The sequence below is a fragment of the Bufo gargarizans genome, chromosome 2 (assembly GCF_014858855.1).
Source record: "Bufo gargarizans isolate SCDJY-AF-19 chromosome 2, ASM1485885v1, whole genome shotgun sequence".
In the NCBI taxonomy this organism is placed as follows: Eukaryota; Metazoa; Chordata; class Amphibia; order Anura; family Bufonidae; genus Bufo; species Bufo gargarizans.
The window spans coordinates 614,028,804-614,049,788 of record NC_058081.1 but is presented as its reverse complement, the minus strand read 5'-3'; the positions used below and the strand labels follow the sequence as shown (position 1 = coordinate 614,049,788).

Below are 20,985 nucleotides of genomic sequence, written 5' to 3'. Positions count from 1 at the left end.
TCCTATACCTCCTCCCTGTAAAGTCCTCTGACACTGGTATATAGATTACGGTTTCCATTCTGTGTGTTGTATGGTCACGCACTGCCCAGGCATGGCGTCCTCCTTTTCGTGGTTATGAAAGTGGTCACCCAACCTTAATGCCATGTTTTCTAACCAGAGTTCCAGTAACTTGAGGTGTAACTTGAAAGTTCTGGGCACCAATGTAAAATATGTAACAGGGACTCCAATTAGGATAATTAGGATAATCCTCATTTTGGACAGAAGGACCTTTTGGACCCCTTCAGGCTGCAGGGCCTGGGTGCCATCTCTGCACCTACTATAGTTATGCCCTTACTAATAGTAAATACTATAATAACACAAGTGGGATTGGGACAGATCAACAGCACTTCTTCCCAAATGTCCAAGGAAAACGCTTCTTTGTAATTCACAGACACTGGAGACAGTAGGAAAGTGTGTAATATATTTACTATGATCTATGAAGTGTTAGAAATTACATTTATAAAACATGAAATAAATACTTATAAATAAATAAATATGAACTGGGTCGTCATAAATAGAAAAGTAATGTTTCGGTGAGTCGTCTTGGGAGGGGCCTCAAGTAGCGCAAGATTCCCTCTGCGTTCCCATTGTGTCAAAACCTTCTGGATCCTGTGGGGAGAAAAGGCAAAAGTTATAAAATCAACGTATGTAAGCCCGGCACATAGAGGGGCAGTCCTGTGTGGTGTGGGGGCGTTCCAGCCCAAATGGTATGAGAAATCACAGGATAAAGAAACTACTAAGGATGCTTCTCCAGTGATTGGGCCCCATTTACCAGCATTGCCTTAAGAGGTCTTGTGACCCACAGCAACCAATCAGAGCTCAACTTTAATGTTCCTAAACTGTAGTGGAAAACATTATTTGCTACGGGAAACAAGGCCACAGTGGCAGCCATCTTGTCTCAACACCCAGTGATAAATGCTACTGTTAATATTGAAATATCCAACAAAATGGCTGACACCAATATGTAAGGAGGTGATTCAAAATGTCCCCCGCTGACCATAGCAACCAGAGTTTTGAATGCAGCACTAGTCAATGGCTGGTTGCTATGGGCAAGATGGATGCTCAAGTCACGAGGCCCATTGATTGATAGTCACACTTCTGTTGCTGAATATGGCTACCGAGCAATTTGTCAGCAAGGAGATGGGGGAATCACTGATGAATGGTTTCATCATTTGTGACGGTACTGGGGGAGGCACTTAATGGATGACTTAGGTGCAGACACCATTCGTTTTTTTAATGCCTTTAGATCGGAAAGCTATGCAATTTTCTTCTTCTGCTTTATGGCATCTGCCATTGTGAAAAACACCCCAAAAATCCCCAAATATCTATACACAGATTTACCAACTCGGAAACATTAGTCTAAAGATGCGCAAATCTCTCAGTGGATGAGGCTGGATGATAAGCATCTAAAGACACTTTCTAATTTTACTTCACCTATTGGCCACCTTTGCGTCATCGTTTTGGTACCATCTTTAATGCGGATTTGGTGCACGCTGGCACATCTTAAGCTACAAACCTTCCTCGGTAAGACACGACCCCTTGCTGAACAAAAAGTACCTAACACGCATGATTCAAAGTATGTGCACCATTTTTTTTTTTATTAAGCCAGAATTTAGCTTAAAGGGACACTGACAGGGCCAATAAGCATATTGAGGTATATATATGGCAGTACAGGTCTTATAATGGGTATTACAATCATATAAGTATCCCCCCTGTCCACATTATACATACAGTAAACTTAAGTTTTATAACCTGCTCCAACGGTCTTCAATCTGCCCAAGGGGCGGCGTTTCACCTCTCTTGCGCCCAGCCAGCCTCCCCCAACTGCCGCTTTGAAGCGCCGCCCACCTCATGAATATTCAGTTTGCTGGGCGGCTTCTGCGGTCCCCGCTCTGAAGCGCTGCGCTGAACAGTGCCCGGCGCATGCGCCGGATCTTGTGAAGCCGGGGACAGTAAGCGCCGCCCAGCAAAGTGAATATTGATGAGCTGGGCGGCGCTTACTGTACCGGACTTCACAAGATCCGGCGTATGTGCCGGGCACTGTTAAGCGCAGCGCTTCAGAGCGGGGACCGCAGAAGCCGCCCAGCAAACTGAATATTCATGAGCTGGGCGGCGCTTCAAAGCGGCAGTTGGGGGAGGCTGGCTGGGCGCAAGAGAGGTGAAACGCCGCTCCTTGGGCAGATTGAAGACCGTTGGAGCAGGTTATAAAACTTAAGTTTACTGTATGTATAATGTGGACAGGGGGGATACTTATATGATTGTAATACCCATTATAAGACCTGTACTGCCATATATATACCTCAATATGCTTATTGGTCCTGTCAGTGTCCCTTTAAAAAAATGTCCCCCACTATGTCTTTAAGCCAATATCGCTAACTGTAGATACCTGGAAATGAACAATTCACTATTTACTCCTGGGACGTGGTGTCACAGTATGTTATCACACCATATTCAGATGTAGCATAGCTGTGTTTGTCATCTTGCTCAACTCATGGCGACACTGTAATGTAATTGTACATAGGACTGCAGGTAAACCTACCACATTATTTAAACTCAACGGGGTGCAAATTTGTGCATTTTTAGCTCTTTTTTAACATCCTCCCCACAATTACAAAAAGTGGGCAGGAGGAGTAAGCGGGCCACACGTGGGAACTCCGCAGCCCGACTCATTTACCAATATGTGCACCAGAAATCTTCCCCAGTTCCTGGCTGCAGTAGATATTAGTTCTGATGCACGGGCGGCCTGACATTGACCACAGTTATTACGAGGCGTGTGCATCATAATATTTGTCGCTCATCTCATGCTGGTACAGGACAAATTTCCCCCTATGATTTATGCCTAGTTCAACTCTGCTACATCTGCATATACTACTAAAATGACTATTCCTAATAGAGACAATATCCAGTACAGTCTTCAGCTGTTGTGACAGTACAAATCCTATCATGTCCTGTTAGGGCATGTTGGGAGTTGTAGTTTGCACTAGAAAGCCCCCCTGCATTGCGAGTCTGTCCATTACACGGATATATGTAATGATTATTTATTCTAATAGCTGGTACTTGTAGTTCCCCAATGACTAGAGAGTAACCGTATAAAGCTCCTCTTACCATTACAGCCCAGTCCACTGAAGGAATCAATCCTGTCAATCCTTCTCCCAAAGCAGCCTGAACCCCTCATCATTTTGGGGCTCTGCAGTGATCTCAGCCCTTTGAGAAAGGAGTCGTTAATGGAGATGGACTTGCTGCGGACATCTCTGGACTCAGGTAATTGGACTCCAGCCTCTTCTGGGGTCATTGGCTGTTCACGGTCGTCCTGTCTGGTCTCTGGGACGCTGGGGTTGGATTGTTGTAAATCTTCGATGGCTGACAGTTTATCCTCCAGTCTTTCCAGGATATCCTGTATAAAGAATAAGAATATATCATGTTCTCTAGAATCCCTCTCCTTATAATCAGTGACCTCCAATGTATCCCGGACAGGTTGCACTCAAATACTGCATCGTCGCCTGTCATACCAGCTGATTCAACAACCTGGAACTACAACACCCAGCAAGCCCAACTCTAAAAAGACTGACACCCCATACTACTGAAATCAGCATGCTCTGCTCTTATAACATGCTTACCTTTATACTGTACGCCCTTTATATATATATTTTCTACACTACAACTGTCAGCGTGTCTTACCTTAAACCTATGCCGTCTGTCCTCATCATCCCATACACAAGCAGTGGTTGTAGAAATACAACTTTCAGCATGCTCTACGGCTATAAAATCTTGAGAATGTATAGATTTATAAGTCCCAAGATTAACCTGCTGTGTGCCCTGCATCGTCCATATGTATAGATGATTAAACGATGCTCATCGTTGGTGTAGAACTACAAAACACAGCATTACCATGCAGCTCTACATGACCCAGGTATAAGCAGCGGTCCTCTACATCCAGATTCTCTACTCCCTGCTCATTCTGCCATTCGTTACCCTATAAGTAAGACTACTACCCCCATCAGTATTAAATTACCTGTAGCTAACTAATACAGAAAGTACCGCCATGTAAAGCTTACCTTGAAGGAATCCAGTTCCCTGTCAGTGTCTGGATCAGCTATAGGGTGAGCTGTGCAAGCGAGCAGCTGCAGGGTGGCACAGAGCAGGGTGCAGAAGGCAGAAAGCTTCATTTCCATTGTGAGCAGGTGACAGAATAAACTGGTGGCTTCTCTGTGAAGTTGATGATGTCCCTGTAGGTGACACCCTCTCTCTATTCCCCCAGTGATCTGGAGCCTGTACCAATCCCCTCTCCCATTTATACCCCTTCCCTGTGACCTGTTATCTGCAGCCTTATCTAGCCAGCATTTTCCAGACAGCAGAGTGTGTCGGGCAAGTGCAGGGCTGTCCATGAAAGATTCCCATAAAGGGTCCTGCTGGTGGAATGCCCCCCCCCCCCCTACTCCTACACCCCCGTTCTCTATCCTGTGACACCATCTCCAGGTGCTAATCCCAAAACCCAACTAAATTAGGAAATGTGTATTGTGTGCAGAGGAAATAATTGATGGCTCCTCGCAGCTTCCAGAGCAGAAAAACTGCATCCATTTTAACGTGAGGTCAATCTGTAATTGTAAGCAGTCCATTCACTGGATCCTCATTGACGTCTATGGGTCTTGTCTTCTCTGGAACAAGTAATTAGCAGTTACACCCTGTGGAGAAAACACGGTGACCTCACTTCATTAATGCATCTCTGCCTGGACACAATGAGGCAGATTTACTAACAGTCAGTACATACAGTCACATGTAGGGCTGGCAGTATAAAAACGTGCCAAATTGATCCTAGTGGGTCACCGAGTAAGGGCTCGTTCACACAAATGTATTTTGCGTTCCGTATACGGGCCGTTTTCTGCGTTACGCATGCTGTCCGTATACGGAACCATTTATTTCAATGGGTCTGCAAAAGATGAGGACAGCACTCTGTGTGCTGTCCACATCAGTTGCTCCGTTCTGTGGCCCCACAAAAATTTTGAGTCCTGTCCTATTCTTGTCCGTTTTGCGGACAAGAATAGGCATTTCTATAATTGGCCTCCTGTTCCGGTCCGCAAATTGCGGAAGGCACATGTGCACCATCCGTGTTTTGCGGACCGCAAAAAACGGCACGGTTGTGTGAATGAGCGCTAATGCAGTCATAGCTAGATCATCCTAGGACCTAGATCATAGATCCTTCTTTGTATTGTGGTGCAGCTTGTCTCATCTTAACCTACACCCCCTTTCCAAAAAGCTACACCCTCTTTTCAAGCTGGAAAACAGATACAGAAAAACTATGCACAGTTTTTTTTTTTTTTTTTGCTGTCCACATCACCTGCCCATATTTATCTATTTACAGGTGAAACTCGAAAAATTAGAATATCGTGCAAAAGTCAATTTATTTCAGTAATACAGCTTAAAATTAGAATTTTGTGAAAAGGTTCAATATTCTAGGCTCAAAGTGTCACACTCTAGTCAGCTAATTAATCCATACCCCCTGAGCAAAGGGTACCTGACATTGTGACTTTGGGGTTTCATAAGCTGTAAGCCATAATCACCCAAAATATAACAAATAAAGGTTTGAAATATCTCGATTTGCATGTAATGAGTCTATCTCATATACTAGTTTCACCTTTTTAAGAGGACCTTTCATCAGATCATCAGAAAATAGTGTGTTAAATTCTTATACGACCTTATGGGGCTGCTCTCACTGATGTCCGGACCATTTTTTTTTTTTTGGACCCCCGTTCGGCTGCTACGCTCTCTGTTAGTTTTGTCGCCTCATATGCAAATGAGGCGACAAAGTTATAGTAGGCGTTTTCCTCTAAGTTCTGGTGGGAGTGGTTATGCTCGCCCTTGCAGCGAGCGCATCCAATCGCAGCGCCCCGCTCTTAGCCAGGGTGAAGGAGCTCAAATTCTCGCGAGATTTGCAAGAACTTGAGCTTCTAGACATCCGGATCGAGCGCCATCTTGGAGTTCCCTGCGCAGAGCATCGCGGCTACCAGAACTTTATGGAATCGAAGTAAGGCTACAGTACTTTCATATCTGCGTAGTGCTGTCTGGTTTTGAGATCTGGCACAGGGTCCAGAGACTACATAGGGACCACCCTTTCCTTACGCATCTCATGACACCCTATCGGAGCACATATGGGTGATAGGTTTGATACAGCATCGCAGTGCCGAAGTTAATCCTCATGGAGGGCTGGGGTGGTGAAATTAGGCACAGCCATCTTGCACTGCCCACGCGGCTGATCCTTTCACAATTCACACTATCATCTCTTTCTCTAGGAAATCTGCCTTGCCATTGCCTACTCAAAGACCGGTGCAACATGCCCAACTAATTATTAATGGGAACGGGGGTCTTCTTGTCACATCCGCTGGTCTCCTCCCAGGTGGGTCAGGTCATCAAAACTTGAATCAGGCAGCATCCCCCATTCCCTCTACCAACATGGTGGCTGTCTTTCACTTCTCCACTATCATAAATAACCTTCCGTTATGTATGTCTGCGACATGATTGGGCTCCTCTACCCTCTAGTAAACGGGCAGCACTGACACAGGTGGCAGGAGACCAGACAAGGAGGTCTGTGACAGTGAATGTGTTTTTCATTCAGTGTCCATGTAAAGTTAATAGATAATAACAAACATTTGCAATGCACCGACCCCAACACACACTAAGGTCTATTTCATAGGAAGTCAATATGTATATCTATGGAGTGTGCGAGAAGACCCCCGCAACCATGGGGGGGACATACAAAACTTCATGCAGATGTTATAACCGGTCAGATTCAAAACTAGGACTCTAGTGCTAAGCACTGAACCACCATGCTGGAGAAAGATAGACAGATACAAGATAGATAGATAGATAGATAGTTAATATAGATAGATAGTTAAATAGATACAAGATAGATAGACAGATAGATGATAGATAGATAAATAGATAGGAGATAGATGATAAATAGATAGATAAATACAAGATAGGTAGTTAGTTAAATATCTAGACAGATAGATAGATAGTTAAATAGATACAAGATCGATAGTTAGTTAAATAGATAGATATCTAGATAGATAGATAGTTAAATAGATACAGGATTGATTGATTGATAGATAGATACAAGATAGATATATAATAGAAAGATAGATAGTTATAAAGATACAAGATAGATAGATAATTAGTTAAATAGATAATAGAAATATAGATAGTTAGCTAAATAAATACACGATAGATATATGATAGAAAAATAGATAGATAGATAGATGATCGCTAGATAGATAGTTAAATAGATACATGATAGATATATAGCAAGATAGATAGAGGATAGATACTGTAGATAGATATAATGAGATTCCAGCCTAGACGGCTACTGATGATTTACACATACATTTGCATTCCTGTGTTTCCACCTAGTGTCCAGGCTGCAGGATGATTAATATTGTTGGAGACACGGGACCTGCGATCACGTCCTGATCCTTTCAGGTCCTCAAGCAGGCAACGTACCCTGCTATCTTATTGTAGTTAAACTTGGCGGTGTCTCCCCCTCTGTGGACATAGAAGTGGCCAGCAACGGTTTCAGTGCTATATTACATTGTGAGTCCTATGATATGATGCTGACTGCTATGTATGTGAGGACCAGATCAACAGGAGGGACTCTGGTGCCACCTGGCAGTTCTGAAGTGTGCCCACATGGGGTACCCCTCCATCTCCTCATGCTGGGGCGTTGGCCGTGGTCAGTTCCATGTGCTTGACCGGCTGTAGCAGTGGAGGGCTCGTGGACAATGCAGCTGAGGCGCAGAGGCTGCAGATGGGCAGAAACCCTGAGGCAGCACTGGACGGACAGGTGTAAATAACAGAGGATTCGGCTACTTTCACACTTGCGTTTTGTGCGGATCCGTCATGGATAATACAACCATCTGCATCCGTTCAGATCCGTTTTGTATTATCTTTAACATAGCCAAGACGGATCCATCTTGAACACCATTGAAAAGTCAATGGAGGCCGGATCCGTTTTCTATTGTGCCAGATTGTGTCAGTGAAAACGTTTGGCTCAGTTTCATCAGACGGACGGCTGCAAGCATCGTTTTGGCGTCCGGAATGGAGACTGAACTGATGCATTCTGAGCGGATCCTTTTCCATTCAGAATGCATCAGAATGCAAACTGATCCGTTTTGGACCGCTTGTGAGAGCCCTGACCGGATCTCACAAACGGAAAGCCAAAACGCGAGTGTGAAAGTAGACGTTCGATGTAGAAGTCATTGTGGGGCCTCTGGATCAGATTGGGAGAGCCCCGTGCTGTGCAGTCAGGGTGAGAACACGAGGGGGGGGGGGGGGGGGGGGCGCCTGTGTCCACCAGTGTAAGAGACAGGCAGAGGCAAGCTGTGGGTCCTGATAAGAGAGGAGTTGGCTCAGTACAGGAGGGGCGGTGTGGCTTATTGACATTTTTCATATATTAGCCCCTTATTGCCAGCGCAGCCTTTAGTTTTGTTACTACAACTATTTGGGGTGTGCGCCAGCTCTGCCCCATGACACGTGCCTGCACCTTATGCTAGCCATACACATGAGATAAAATGTGGCCTTGATGGCTAATTACGGCAAACTGTTGTTTGAAAAACTACTGTGAACTATCGTTTGCAATTAGAGATGTGTGAAGTTTTGAAAAATTCAATTCGGCTGCTTCGCCGACTTTCACAAAAAAAATCGCGTTATGACGAATTACTTTGTCATGGAGTGCATTTTTTTGGAAGTAGCGGGTGCAATGACAGGGAGCAGCAATAGCGCCGCTCTTCATCATTGTACCCCACAGATGCCGTGTTCATACATGATCGCCGCATCTGAGAGTAAAAAGTGTGTAAAATTAACAGAAAACTAAAAATTATATGTCATACTTACCACCTCTATTTTCTCGCGACGGGCCGGCTGCTGTATGACGTCATATGTCACCACGCAGAGGATTTTGGCCAAGATCTTCAATCAAAATGGGGGCGACTGGCCCGCTTCAAGAAAATGTAGGAGGCAAGTACAGTATGATTTTTTTTTTTTTTACACTATTTCAGATTAAATCTATTCGCTACCACAAAGAAATTAGGCTTTGCAGCGAATCGAATTTATCCTGAAATTCGGATCAAATTCCACTTTGTTGGATTCGATACGCTCATCTCCATTTGCAATGGCCAATGTCAGACTCTTGTCTGCTGAAAATGTAGTGGACCTGGAAAATTTCGGCTGGTGTCAGCTGAAAACTGCATGTTTATGGCATGATTGGCCAAATTCGGACAATTATTTGCCATTGTGCTCAATGACCAGGGAGTCAGTTGAAAAAATACCTGACTCCCTGATCAGCCAGATTAGGCTACTTTCACACTAGCATTTTTGCTGGATCCGGCAGAGTCCAACAAAAACGCTTCCGTTATGAAGGGATCCGGTTGTATTATCTTTAACATATCTTTAACATTGCCAAGACGGATCCGTCATTAACTCCATTGAAAGTCAATGGGGGACGGTTCCGTTTTCTATTGTGGCAGATTGTGGCAGAGAAAACTGATCCGTCCCCACTGACTTGCATTGGGGATATTGAGGATCCGTTTTGCTCCGCATCCCAGGATGGAAAGCAAAATACAACATGTTGCAGTTTGTTCTCCGGTCTGGGAACGCAACTAAACGGAACAGAATGCATTTTGGAGCATTCTGTTCTGTTCAGTTCAGTTTTGTCCCCATTGACAATGAATAGGGACAAAACTGAAGCGTTTTTTTTCCGGTATTGTTGAAACTCAATACCGGAAAACTTAAACGCTGGTGTGAAAGTACCCTTAGTCTGACATGTTGCTGCTGGGTAGTTCGTTGTCTGAAATGTGTGGCCAGCTTTACAGGAAATAATGAGGCGTGAGTTCAATCAATGCTGCGGAGGAGTTGTTATAGTGGGTATAGAACCTGTACACTCTTGTTGTTGCATTAATAGTACAGCAAGTGGCACATTACGAGGCTCTCGTGTGCTGTACAATTCTTTGAAATGCAAACCAATCCTGAGCATAGAAGTATTGTTTGATGCTGCTCCTTTGAAAAATCTTGATAACGCCATACACATCACCCAGCGACCTTGGAGACGCCTTGATATTGAAATATGGCATATTGTGGTCATTTCTTATTCAGATGCTTCTCAGAAGAAGCTCTGAGGTTGCAGCTTTGCTTGCGTAGGTCACAGTGTGGCGGTGGATCCTAACAACTAAGTTCCTGTCAAGTGTGGAGAAAAATTCTGTTTAATACCTTGTGTGTAGAACAAATGGTGTTACTCAGGACTGATGGGAGTGATATTATTTTGTTGCTGTTACTACCATATAACCTGTAGGTATAACCTGGGTAGACCGCCCAAAATCTGTATTATAGTATCAAATATGGCTAAAAGAGAAACACATGAAATCTTTCCCCTCATGCAGACCTCGACCACAGTGTAAGGGTTTTTTCAGATGGCCGCATGAATGAGTCCAGGTGCTGGGTGCAGTTGCAGACAAGAATAGGCATTTTCTATTATGGTTGCAGCCATGTGCGGTCCGCAAATTGCGGAACACATGTGGCCGTGAATCCGTGTTTTGCGTGCTTTGACCCCAGTGTGTGTGTTTTCTTCCGTGCACGTAAAACCCTTGGGCTACTATTAATTTGGAGCAGTAGAGCAAACGTGATTGGCCCAGATTAGGGGCATCTTTATCAGTTGGCGCCCAACGTGGGGCTCAGAAATCTGAATTGGCCCTAAGTGTTCTGTTATTACCCCTGATGCCAACTATAACTTGCTCTTACATCTTGATAATATAAATAACTATAGTTGTGGTAGCTACCACAAAGAAATTAGGCTTCGCAGCGAATCGAATTTATCCTGAAATTCGGATCAAAGAAGCATCCTGGAGGAGATCAGCCAACAGCAGAATACACAGGGCTAGGAAGATTTGTAATTTTCCTGGATTGCTGCTATGTAATAGAATAGGCACGTTCGACCAGATATTTAAATATTCAGAAATCTATACAACAGTGACATAAAGATTACAGGGGGGCATTCACATAGGAAAATTTTATACATTGAGAATCGTCTTCATCACTGGACCCACATCTGTGTATATGGAGAGTAGAATATTTACTCTGAGTGTTAGTTACTATAATCCTGATCTATGGAGAAAAATATAACTACTATAATACTGTCTGTTAGGTACAAGAATATAGCATAACCTAATACTACGTTCTATTTAAGAATATAACTAGTATAGTGCCCTTATAACTATGATAATAGTGCAAGGGCTCCAGATGGCGAACAAAATGGTCGCCAATGCGACTTAGAATTTACAGCTCTGCAGTGGAATACAGCGGCGGGGCACAGGAGATGATAGTTCTCTTCCCCGCCACCGATGTTTTTCTCAGCAATGCAGTGGAGAAGGAGTCTCTCCCTCTTCCCTGTGCTGCCGCTGCCAAAAAGAAGAGAGACAGGAGGAGGAGGGGAGGGGCTGTGGCCACTGCGCCACCAATGAAGATAACTGACCTGTTAATGCAAATACAGGAGGCGGGTTCCGGAATCAAATAACCTCTATGACAGGGAGCTGCGATCCGCTGCAGTTAACCCCTCAGGTACCGCACCTAAGGGGTAAACTGCTGCTGATCGCAGCTCCCTGTCATAGAGGTCGGGTGCCGGCTATTTGATTCTGGCACCCGCCTCCTGTATTTGTATTAACAGGTCAGTTATCTTTATTGGTGGCGCAGTGTGCCCCCCCCTCCCCAGTATAATAAACATATAAACATTGGTGACGCAGTGCGCCCCCCCAATGCCCCAGTATAATAAACATTGGTGATGCAGTGCCAATGAGAGTTAAAAAATAAAAATAAATTTAACTCACCTCCTCCAATTGATCGCGTAGCTGCCGGTCTCCTGTTCTTTCTTCAGGACCTGTCAAAGGACCTGTGGTGATGTCACTGAGCTCATCACATGGTCCATTACCATGGTGATGGATCATATGATGTACCATGTGATGAGCACAGTGATGTCACCACATGTCCTTTGACAGGTCCTGAAGAAAGAACAGGAGACCGGCAGCTACGCGATCAATTGGAGGAGGTGAGTTCATTTTATTACTTTTTTTAACCCTCAATTGACCTTCTACTAAGCATTCTGTATTAAAGAATGCTATTATTTTCCCTTATAACCATGTTATAAGGGAAAATAATACAGTGACTAGACTTTCATCCTAGCAACCATGTGTGATAATCGCACTGCATCCGCACTTGCTTGCGGATGCTTGCGATTTTTACGCAGCCCCATTACCTTCTATGGGGCCTGCGTTGCGTGAAAAACGCACAACATAGAGCATGCTGCAATTTTCACGCAACGCACAAGTGATGCGTAAAAATCACCGCTCATGTGCACAGCCCCATAGAAGTGCACCCGCAATGGGATTCAGTGCGGGTGCAATGCGTTTACCTCACGCATTGCACCCGTGCAGAAATCTCACCCATGTGAAAGGTGATGGTGAATAGGACAAGGGTTCCAGCCCCTGGGGGGGCTAATAGTAAGTAAAAAAAAGAAAATACACAAGCACTAAGGCTACTTTCATACTTGCGGCAGTGTTATCTGGCAAGCAGTTCCGTCGTCGGAACTGCCTGCCGGATCCGCCGAACTGGATGTGACTGAGAGCATTTGTGAGACGCATCCGGATGCAATTCCATCTCACAAATGCATTGCAAGAACTAATCCATCTCTCCGCTTGTCATGCGGACAGACGAATCTGTCTTGCATCTTTTTACACATTTCTACCGGTCTGCGCATGCGCAGACCGGAAGGACGGATCCGGCATTCCAGTATTTTGAATGCTGGATCTGGCACTAATACATTCCTATGGGGAAAAATGCCGGATCCGGCATTCAGGCAAGTCTTCAGTTTTTTTCGCCGGAGATAAAACCATAGCATGCTGCGTTTTTCTCTTTTGCCTGATCAGTCAAAATGACTGAACTGAAGACATTGGATTACTCTCCATTTAGAATGCATGGGGATATGCCTGATCAGTTCTTTTCCGGTATAGAGCCCCTGTGACGGAATTCTATGCCGGAAATGAAAAACACTAGTGCGAAAGTACCCTAAAATATTAAGTTTAAATCCCCCCTTTCCCAATTTTACAAATAAAATAAATAAAAAATAAATAAACATATTACATAGCGCTGCGTCCGAAAAGTCCAAACTATTAAATTATTTAAAAATATCTTCTATGCGGTGAGTGCCGTAACATAAATAAATAAATAAAAACCATGCGATTTGCCATTTTTTTGTCACCCCAAAAAATAGGATAGGACTGTTCTATTATGGGCCGAACGTTTCATGAAATGCACGCGGCTTTTTTTGGTGTGTTTTTTTTTTGCGCTGTATTGAGTATCGCAATACTTTTTTATGGTGACGAAAGCAAATCAAAATTTTGGTATCGAAACAACCCTATGCCGATCTGATTGGCGTAGCGTTGTCACGATACCAACATTTTGATTCGGTTTCGATTTGGCGACTAAAAATTTAATTTGGCTCCTAAATTTTTCAGTTTAGGAGCCGATGGCTACTAGGTATTTTTTTTTTGTCTGGAGCACTGAGTGCCCTTATAAAGAATACTATAAAAGTTCAATATGAAGAAGAAAACTACTACAATAGTGCCTCCTCTGTGCAAGAATGTAATTACTACAATACTGCCCCTATAAAGAACATAACCAATATAAAAATGCAATATGAAGAAGAAGAATACTTTATAATTACTGCCTTCTACAGTATGTACAACACTGTAACTACTACAGTACTGCCCTCTATGTACATGACTACAGCTATCATTACACTGCCCTCTCTATGTGCAAAAAATAGTTGCTATAATATTGTCTCCTATATACTAGAAAATGAAAAAAGTTATAACTACAAAAGTACTGCCCTTTTTATACAAGACTATGGCTATAATATTGTCCTATGTACAAGAAAAAAAATGCTGAAGTACTCCCCTCTATGTACAAGAACATAACTTCTACAATACTGCCCTCTTTGTACATGAATATAACTACTATAATACTGCCTCCAATGTACAAGAAGATAACTACTGATTAAAACTTAACTTTTAATATAGTCCATAAAAATGAAAAGCTCAAACAAAATAAACATAGTGCTGCTTCCGATTGGTTTGACAGAAGCTTTAATAAACCAGCTCAATGATATTCTGAGTGGTTGTAGTTCGAAACATGATACAGAGAGCTCTCATAACGGAGGAGTTTCGTACTTGCCCTAAGCTCTTTAGGATGGGTGTCCATATGATGATTGCTATACCCTGACACCATCGAAAGTGGAGCACCTAGCCTGATAAGGACAACCCCAACTGGCACTCATCCCTGCCTAACTTAACCCTAAGGACTTGCTCCTACACATTTCCCCATGTGGTTTTCCTGGTTCATTAGTGAGTCATTTGTCATGAGGAGTTTAAGTTAGGAGAGTAAAAAATGCAGTGTTTTTTTTCATGTGCTGCGCCAGGCTGATGCAAATCAGCAAATGGAATTGTACCACCTGAACAACCAGGTTCAATCCTACCTGGACTGTGGCCTTTCCGTGTTCCCCTTCAGTGTCATCTCAGAGAGGGTTTTCAGTTTAGCAGGTGTCGTCACACTCGAACGGACAAAGTTGCCCTTTGACAGTGTACAAAACATTACATTTTCCAAAATGAATGTGGCATCACTACTGTTGTCTGCCTGTCTACCATCCTGGTCGGTACTGCATGGCTGCTGCTGTTTTAACCACAGATGCTGCTCCCCTTACTATCACTACCATTAGCCTTACCCAACCGCCACTACTACTACTATTATTACGTCTACACAGCCGCACACACATCTGTTCTACTTCCTTGTCTATTCCATGCTGTTCTGCTACTGCTGCTGTCACTATTGCAACCACATACTGCTATTACCCTACCCTTTCCACACCCACACTATACTGCTGCTGCTCTCAGTTGAATTTTTCCAGGCTGATTCAGACACACTAACACTTATGTATGTATAAATACGAGCAGGCATCTACCCGTGTTAAGGCATATTTTTGGATGCTTGTTCAATACAAAAGACTTCTCCTTCTGACATTACTGTGTGTGTTAAAACATGGCAAGCATTTGCCCCCATTAAAGCATAATATTTGGAACGCTTGTTGAGAGCAAGACACTGTTTTTTCACCCGATAACTCCATGTGTGTTTAAACACAATTTACCCTCAATAAAGAATACATTTTGGATTTTTTTTATTTTTTTTTAAAAGCACTGTGACTGTGGAGTGTGTTTTCAAGTAGGTGTTTTCGGTTTGGTAACCCCTTGTGGACATAGCTATGTTTCACCTGAATTTATTTCACCAGCAAAAAAATATGCAACGTTTCGACCGTAAAGGTCTTTCTCAAGTTGCTTTTTGCTGGTGAAATAAATTCCACTGAATTGAAGACAGGAGAGTGCTGCGGTTTCTTGTATATGACGCATCCAAGGGGGGACTTCTGACTGGCTCCCAACACGGCTGGCACCACCACAAGATAAGACTTTAATTTTTCGTTGTGCTGCTATGCGCATTTTTTCCTATGTTTCACCTGAAGGACCAGACCATTTTTTGAAAATCTGACATGTGCCAATTTATGTGGTAATAACTTTGGAATGCTTTTACTTATTTAAGCCATTCTGAGATCGGTTTATTTTCACACATTGTACTTCATGACAGTGGCAAATTTGAGTCAATATATTTCACCTGCATTTATAAAAAAAATCCCAAATTTACCCAAAATTTTGAAAAATTAGCAATTAAAAAAATGTCTCTGCTTTTAAAACAGATAGTGATACCTCATAAAATAGTTATCACTTAACATTACCCATATGTCTACTTTATGTTGGCATCATTTTGTAAATGTCATTTTATTTTTTTAGGACATTAGAAGGCTTAGATTTTTAGAAGCAATTCTTAAAATCTTTAAGAAAATTTCCAAAACCCACTTTTTAGGGACCGGTTCAGTTATGAAGTCACTTTGTGGGGCTTACGTAATAAAAACCACCCATGAATGTCCCCATTTTAGAAACTACACCCCTCAAGTTATTCGAAACTGATTTTACAGTTTCGGTGTTCAACAAGAATTAAAGGACAATGATGATGAAATTTCAAAATTTGATTTTTTTTCCTCACTAAGATTTTTGAGACCTGCCTTCTCACTGGTAGAATAATTTTTAGAATGATAGTGGGTATCGACACATTGATCCAAATGTTCCAGACCTATAATTACCGAGTTTAGAAATAGTTCAATGTGATGATCTGACCCTTTAGGTGGCATCTTTCTATTTTTATTCCTCAGATTGGTAAATGGTCCCTTGCCTCTCTCTCTATCATTTTCTTCGAGTTCTATTTCCAATTCTAAAGGACTATCATTTGTACCTACTGCTAGGTTTAATGTTTTTGACTGGATTAAAGATTTACATCTATTCATTAGAAAAATCCATTAGCATAAACTGTTCACACAAACAAACCGTAAAAAAAAATTAGAATTAGAAATAGAACTCGAGGATCTTCAGGGTGTAGAAGATCTTGCCCAGTTGATCGAAGAAAATAATAGAGAGAGAGGCAAGGAACCATTTACCACTCTGAGGAATAAACATAGAAAGATGCCACCTAAAGGGTCAGATCATCACATTAATATATTTCTCAACTCAGTAATTACAGATCTGGAACATTTGGATCAATGTGTTGATACCCACTATCATTCTAAAGGAGGCAGGAGACAATCATTGGATAGATCAGAATAAGTATGAATTTCTATTCCCCAACATCCAAAAATTGCTACCTTTTGTAGACTACCCCTTTTAGAGGTTACATCCCCTAAAAGTGGTGCAAATTGTCTTTGGGGTTGGAAATATGACTCAAAATGCTGGTATCTACATCGATAGAATTTTACGTCCCTTTGTCCTATCCCTTACTTCGTACATACGTAACGCGATGGATCTGCTCAATAAGGTCGGGGGTATAGTGGTTGAGGTTGAGGTGTGGCTGGCCTCCATTGAAATTGAAGCCCTCTACACATCCATCCCACGCCAAATGGGACTGGGGGCTACTAAGTATTTCCTTGATACCAAAAGCAATCACTGTCAGGGCCATAATAGTTTTGTTCTTCGTTTGCTAGAATTCATCATAACTATTTTGCATTCATCTTTAAGTACTACCACCAGCTCAGAGGCACAGCAGAGTCATTGTTGTGCTCTGTGCTTTGCTGTGTCATTACATTAGATAGTTAGTTAGCATATATATATATATATATATATATATATATATATATATATATACTGTATATATATTACAGATAGTTAGTAGGAGATAGTCAGTGTAGGTTATATCCTGATATAGTGTAGCTGATAGGTTCCAGTGCAGGGTGTTAGGTAGTGTGATAGGTTCTTCTGTCCATACATACTGTACATGCGACATAGCGCTGTGATGTCAAAAGTTCACAACAATACTTAGTGCACCAATCAGTAATATGTAGTCAGACCTGCTAAAATGTGAAGTTGCACGTATTGCGCAGACATATGCGCATCATTAATTGCCGATTTGTGCAATCGGGAATATATTGGAGCACTCTATCTGCATATAAAGCTATTGTAATGTTCTGCCATGCCAACCATTTTCTCCTGTCTCAGGAAACTTCTACCAGCTTGAAAAATGTAGCATAAGTGACCTACGCCTGTCTTGCGCGCGCAATACGCGCATATTACATTGCCGATTTGTCCATATCTATTAGAACTGTTAAAAACAATGGAGTGGAAAATAAACTTGATAAATCACCGCCCCTCTCCTGCAGCTGTCTGCATGGCTAAATGAATAGACAAAATCTCAGATGGGGAAAACTTCTCATGTTACTGTGCATTAGTGTGCAAGTGTGCAAGTGCAAGTATTATCCTTCAGGGCTGCACCTCCGATCACCACAGGCGGCGCGGCCCTGGATGTAATTGCGGAAGCAGTAGGAAGCGCTCATTGTGGAAGCGCTCATCTCCATATCCATCTGTATCGCCATCCTCAGGACAGCGATACAGATGCCTGTGCTGCGGCAGGGGAGGGAGAGGTGTGTCCCTCCCCTGTTCTTCTGATAGGCCGCAGGCACTAATGCCTGCAGCCTATCAGAGGCCGGCTCAGGCGGCGCAATGACATCATCATCGCGCCGCCTGAGCCGGGCAGCACACAGCAGAGACACAGGCCGGAAGAGGCCTGCATCACATCGCTGCTGATGGAGGTAAGTATCAGTGTATTTATTTATTTATTTATTTTTGGAGGGGGAGCTGGCACTATGGGGGCATCTGACCATTCTTACAGCCCCATTCTTTTGGGGGTGGCACTTCTTACTGGCACATTATGTGGGGGGGGGGGCACCATGGGGAAGAGGAGCACTATGGGGGCTCTAAAGGGGCTTTTTTTTTTTACACACTATGGGAGGCACTATAGGGGAGAACAGCACAATGGGGCATCTGGTGGCACTATAGGGGCATTATTTGGGGGCACTATGGGGAAGTGGGGGTTCTAAAGGGGCCTTTTTTTCTTATTTGCACATGGGGGGCATTATGGCATCTGGTGGCACTAAGGGGGCATTTTTTACTGGCACATTATGGGAGGCACTATAGGGGAGGGCGGCACTATGGAGGAGTGGAGCACTATTGGGGCATATGGTGGCACTTCTAAGGGGCATTTTTTACTGACACATCATGGGGCGGCACCATGGGGGAGAGGAGCACTATGGGGGCATCTGGGGGGTCTAAAGGGGCTTTTTTTTTATTGACACATTATTGGGGCACTATAGGGGAGAATGGCATTATGGGGCATCTGGTGGCACTATAGGGGCATTATTTGGGGGCACTAAGGGGAAGTGGGGGCTCTAAAGGGGCCTTTATTCTTATTGGCACATTATGGGGGGCATTATGGCATCTGGTGGCACTAAGGGGGCATTTTTTACTGGCACATTATGGGAGGCACTATAGGGGAGAGTGGCACTATGGGGCATTATTTGGGGGCACTATGGGGGAGAGGAGCACTATTGGGGCATATGGTGGCACTTAGAAGGGGCATGTTTTACTGGCATATTATTGGGGACACTATGGGGAAGGGGGAGAGGAGCACTATGAGGGCATTTACTGGGGCACTATATAGGGGTATTTTATACTGGCATACATTATGGGGACATTAGCTCAACAGCGGGCACTAAGCGGGGGTATTTCATGTACTGTCATATTGTAGGGAGAATTATTACTACTAGGGGGTATTATGCGGAGCTTTGCTACTACTGGGGGGCTATGGTGGCAGGAAAGGGTGTTCAGAAGATGTGAAGATGATGGAAATGTGGGAAACTAATGTCTGTTTGTTAATCTCTGCAGAGATGGGAGATGGCTGAAAAATCATCATGGCGGTCTGGTCTGAATGGAGAAGATAAAGAAAGAGAACGTCTACAGCAGGCATGTCCAAATGGCGGCCCTCCAGCTGTTGCAAAACTACAACTCCCAGCAACTTTGCTGCATAAAGTGCTTAAAAAGATGGGGGAGGGGGAGAGGGAAAGATCAAAAATTGCAAAAAAATGAAAGTCAAGATAGATAAAAAATAAATAAATATGAGTTCTAGGAGACCTCAGAGTGCCATATACTAATTTTCAGGGAAATCTGAGTACTTTTGGTTCAGGTAGAATTGATTTGGACACAAATCGAATTTTTTGAAAAAATTGATGAATCGTACACAAAACAAATTTCAAGAAGTTTGCTCATCTCTCATTCAGCACTATAGCATACCAGTCATTTCTTTTGTTTTTAATCTAAATAGAAAATCTGTGCTGGTTCATTTCCCAATACACCTTTATAGTGGTCAGCGCTCCATTTATCCAATAAAGATCTCCAAATCTCTTGATTTCCTTCTCATTACATGATTAAATTCTGGTTTCCTGTAGCTACCACTAGTGGGAGCTCACTACATACAAATGTATACAGCTCCCATTGAACTCAATAATAAACCTCGAAGTCTCCAGTGAGATCCCTCTAGTGGTGACTACAGATGGACATCTTCCTTATATAACCTCTGTATATGGCCTCATGCACACAACAGTATTTTTTCACGGTCCGCAAAACGGGGTTCCATTGGTCCGTGATCCGTGACCGTTTTTTCGTCCGTGGGTCTTCCTTGATTTTTGGAGGATCCACAGACATGAAAAAAAAGTTGTTTTGGTGTCCAATTGGCCGTGTGGACCCAAATGGATCCGTCCTGACTTACAATGCAAGTCAATGTGGACGGATCGATTTGACGTTGACACAATATGGTGCAATTGCAAACAGATCCGTCCCCTATTGACTTTCAATGTAAAGTCAGGAGTTAATATACCATAGGATCGGAGTTTTCTCCAATCCGATGGTATATTTTAACTTGAAGCGTCCCCATCACCATGGGAACACCTCTATGTTAAAATATACCATTGGATTTGAGTTAGATCGTGAAACTCATATCCGACAGTATATTCTAACACAGAGGCGTTCCCATAGTGATGGGGACGCTTCAAGTTAGAATATACTACGAACTGTGTACATGACTGCCCCCTGCTAGTTAAAATCACGTTTCGAATCCCCCATCATTGGTGGCCAGTGCGGCCTCACCTCCCCCCCCCTAGTAAAAATCACGTTCCGAATCCCCCATCATTGGTGGCCAGTGCGGCCTCACCTCTCCCCCCCTAGTTAAAATCACGTTCCGAATCCCCCATCATTGGTGGCCAGTGTGGCCTCACTTCTCTCCCCCCCCTTGTTAAAATCACGTTCCGAATCCCCCATCATTGGTGGCCAGTGCGGCCTCACCTCTCCCCCCCCCTTGTTAAAATCACGTTCCGAATCCCCCATCATTGGTGGCCAGTGCGGCCTCACCTCTCCCCCCCCTTGTTAAAATCACGTT

General features: G+C 43.3%; 1 protein-coding gene across 1 annotated transcript; it reads right to left on the bottom strand.

Annotated features, from left to right (window-relative positions):
* Nucleotides 1–446: 446 nt before the first annotated feature.
* Nucleotides 447–4,312, bottom strand: LOC122926820 (natriuretic peptides A-like). The gene is made up of 3 exons (XM_044278321.1): nucleotides 4,095–4,312; nucleotides 3,145–3,433; nucleotides 447–648 (listed from the first exon to the last, which is right to left on the bottom strand). The coding sequence occupies exons 1-3, from the start codon at nucleotides 4,209–4,211 to the stop codon at nucleotides 632–634; spliced, it is 423 nt and encodes a 140-aa protein (XP_044134256.1). The 5' UTR covers nucleotides 4,212–4,312; the 3' UTR covers nucleotides 447–631.
* Between the last annotated feature and the right edge of the window lie 16,673 nt (nucleotides 4,313–20,985).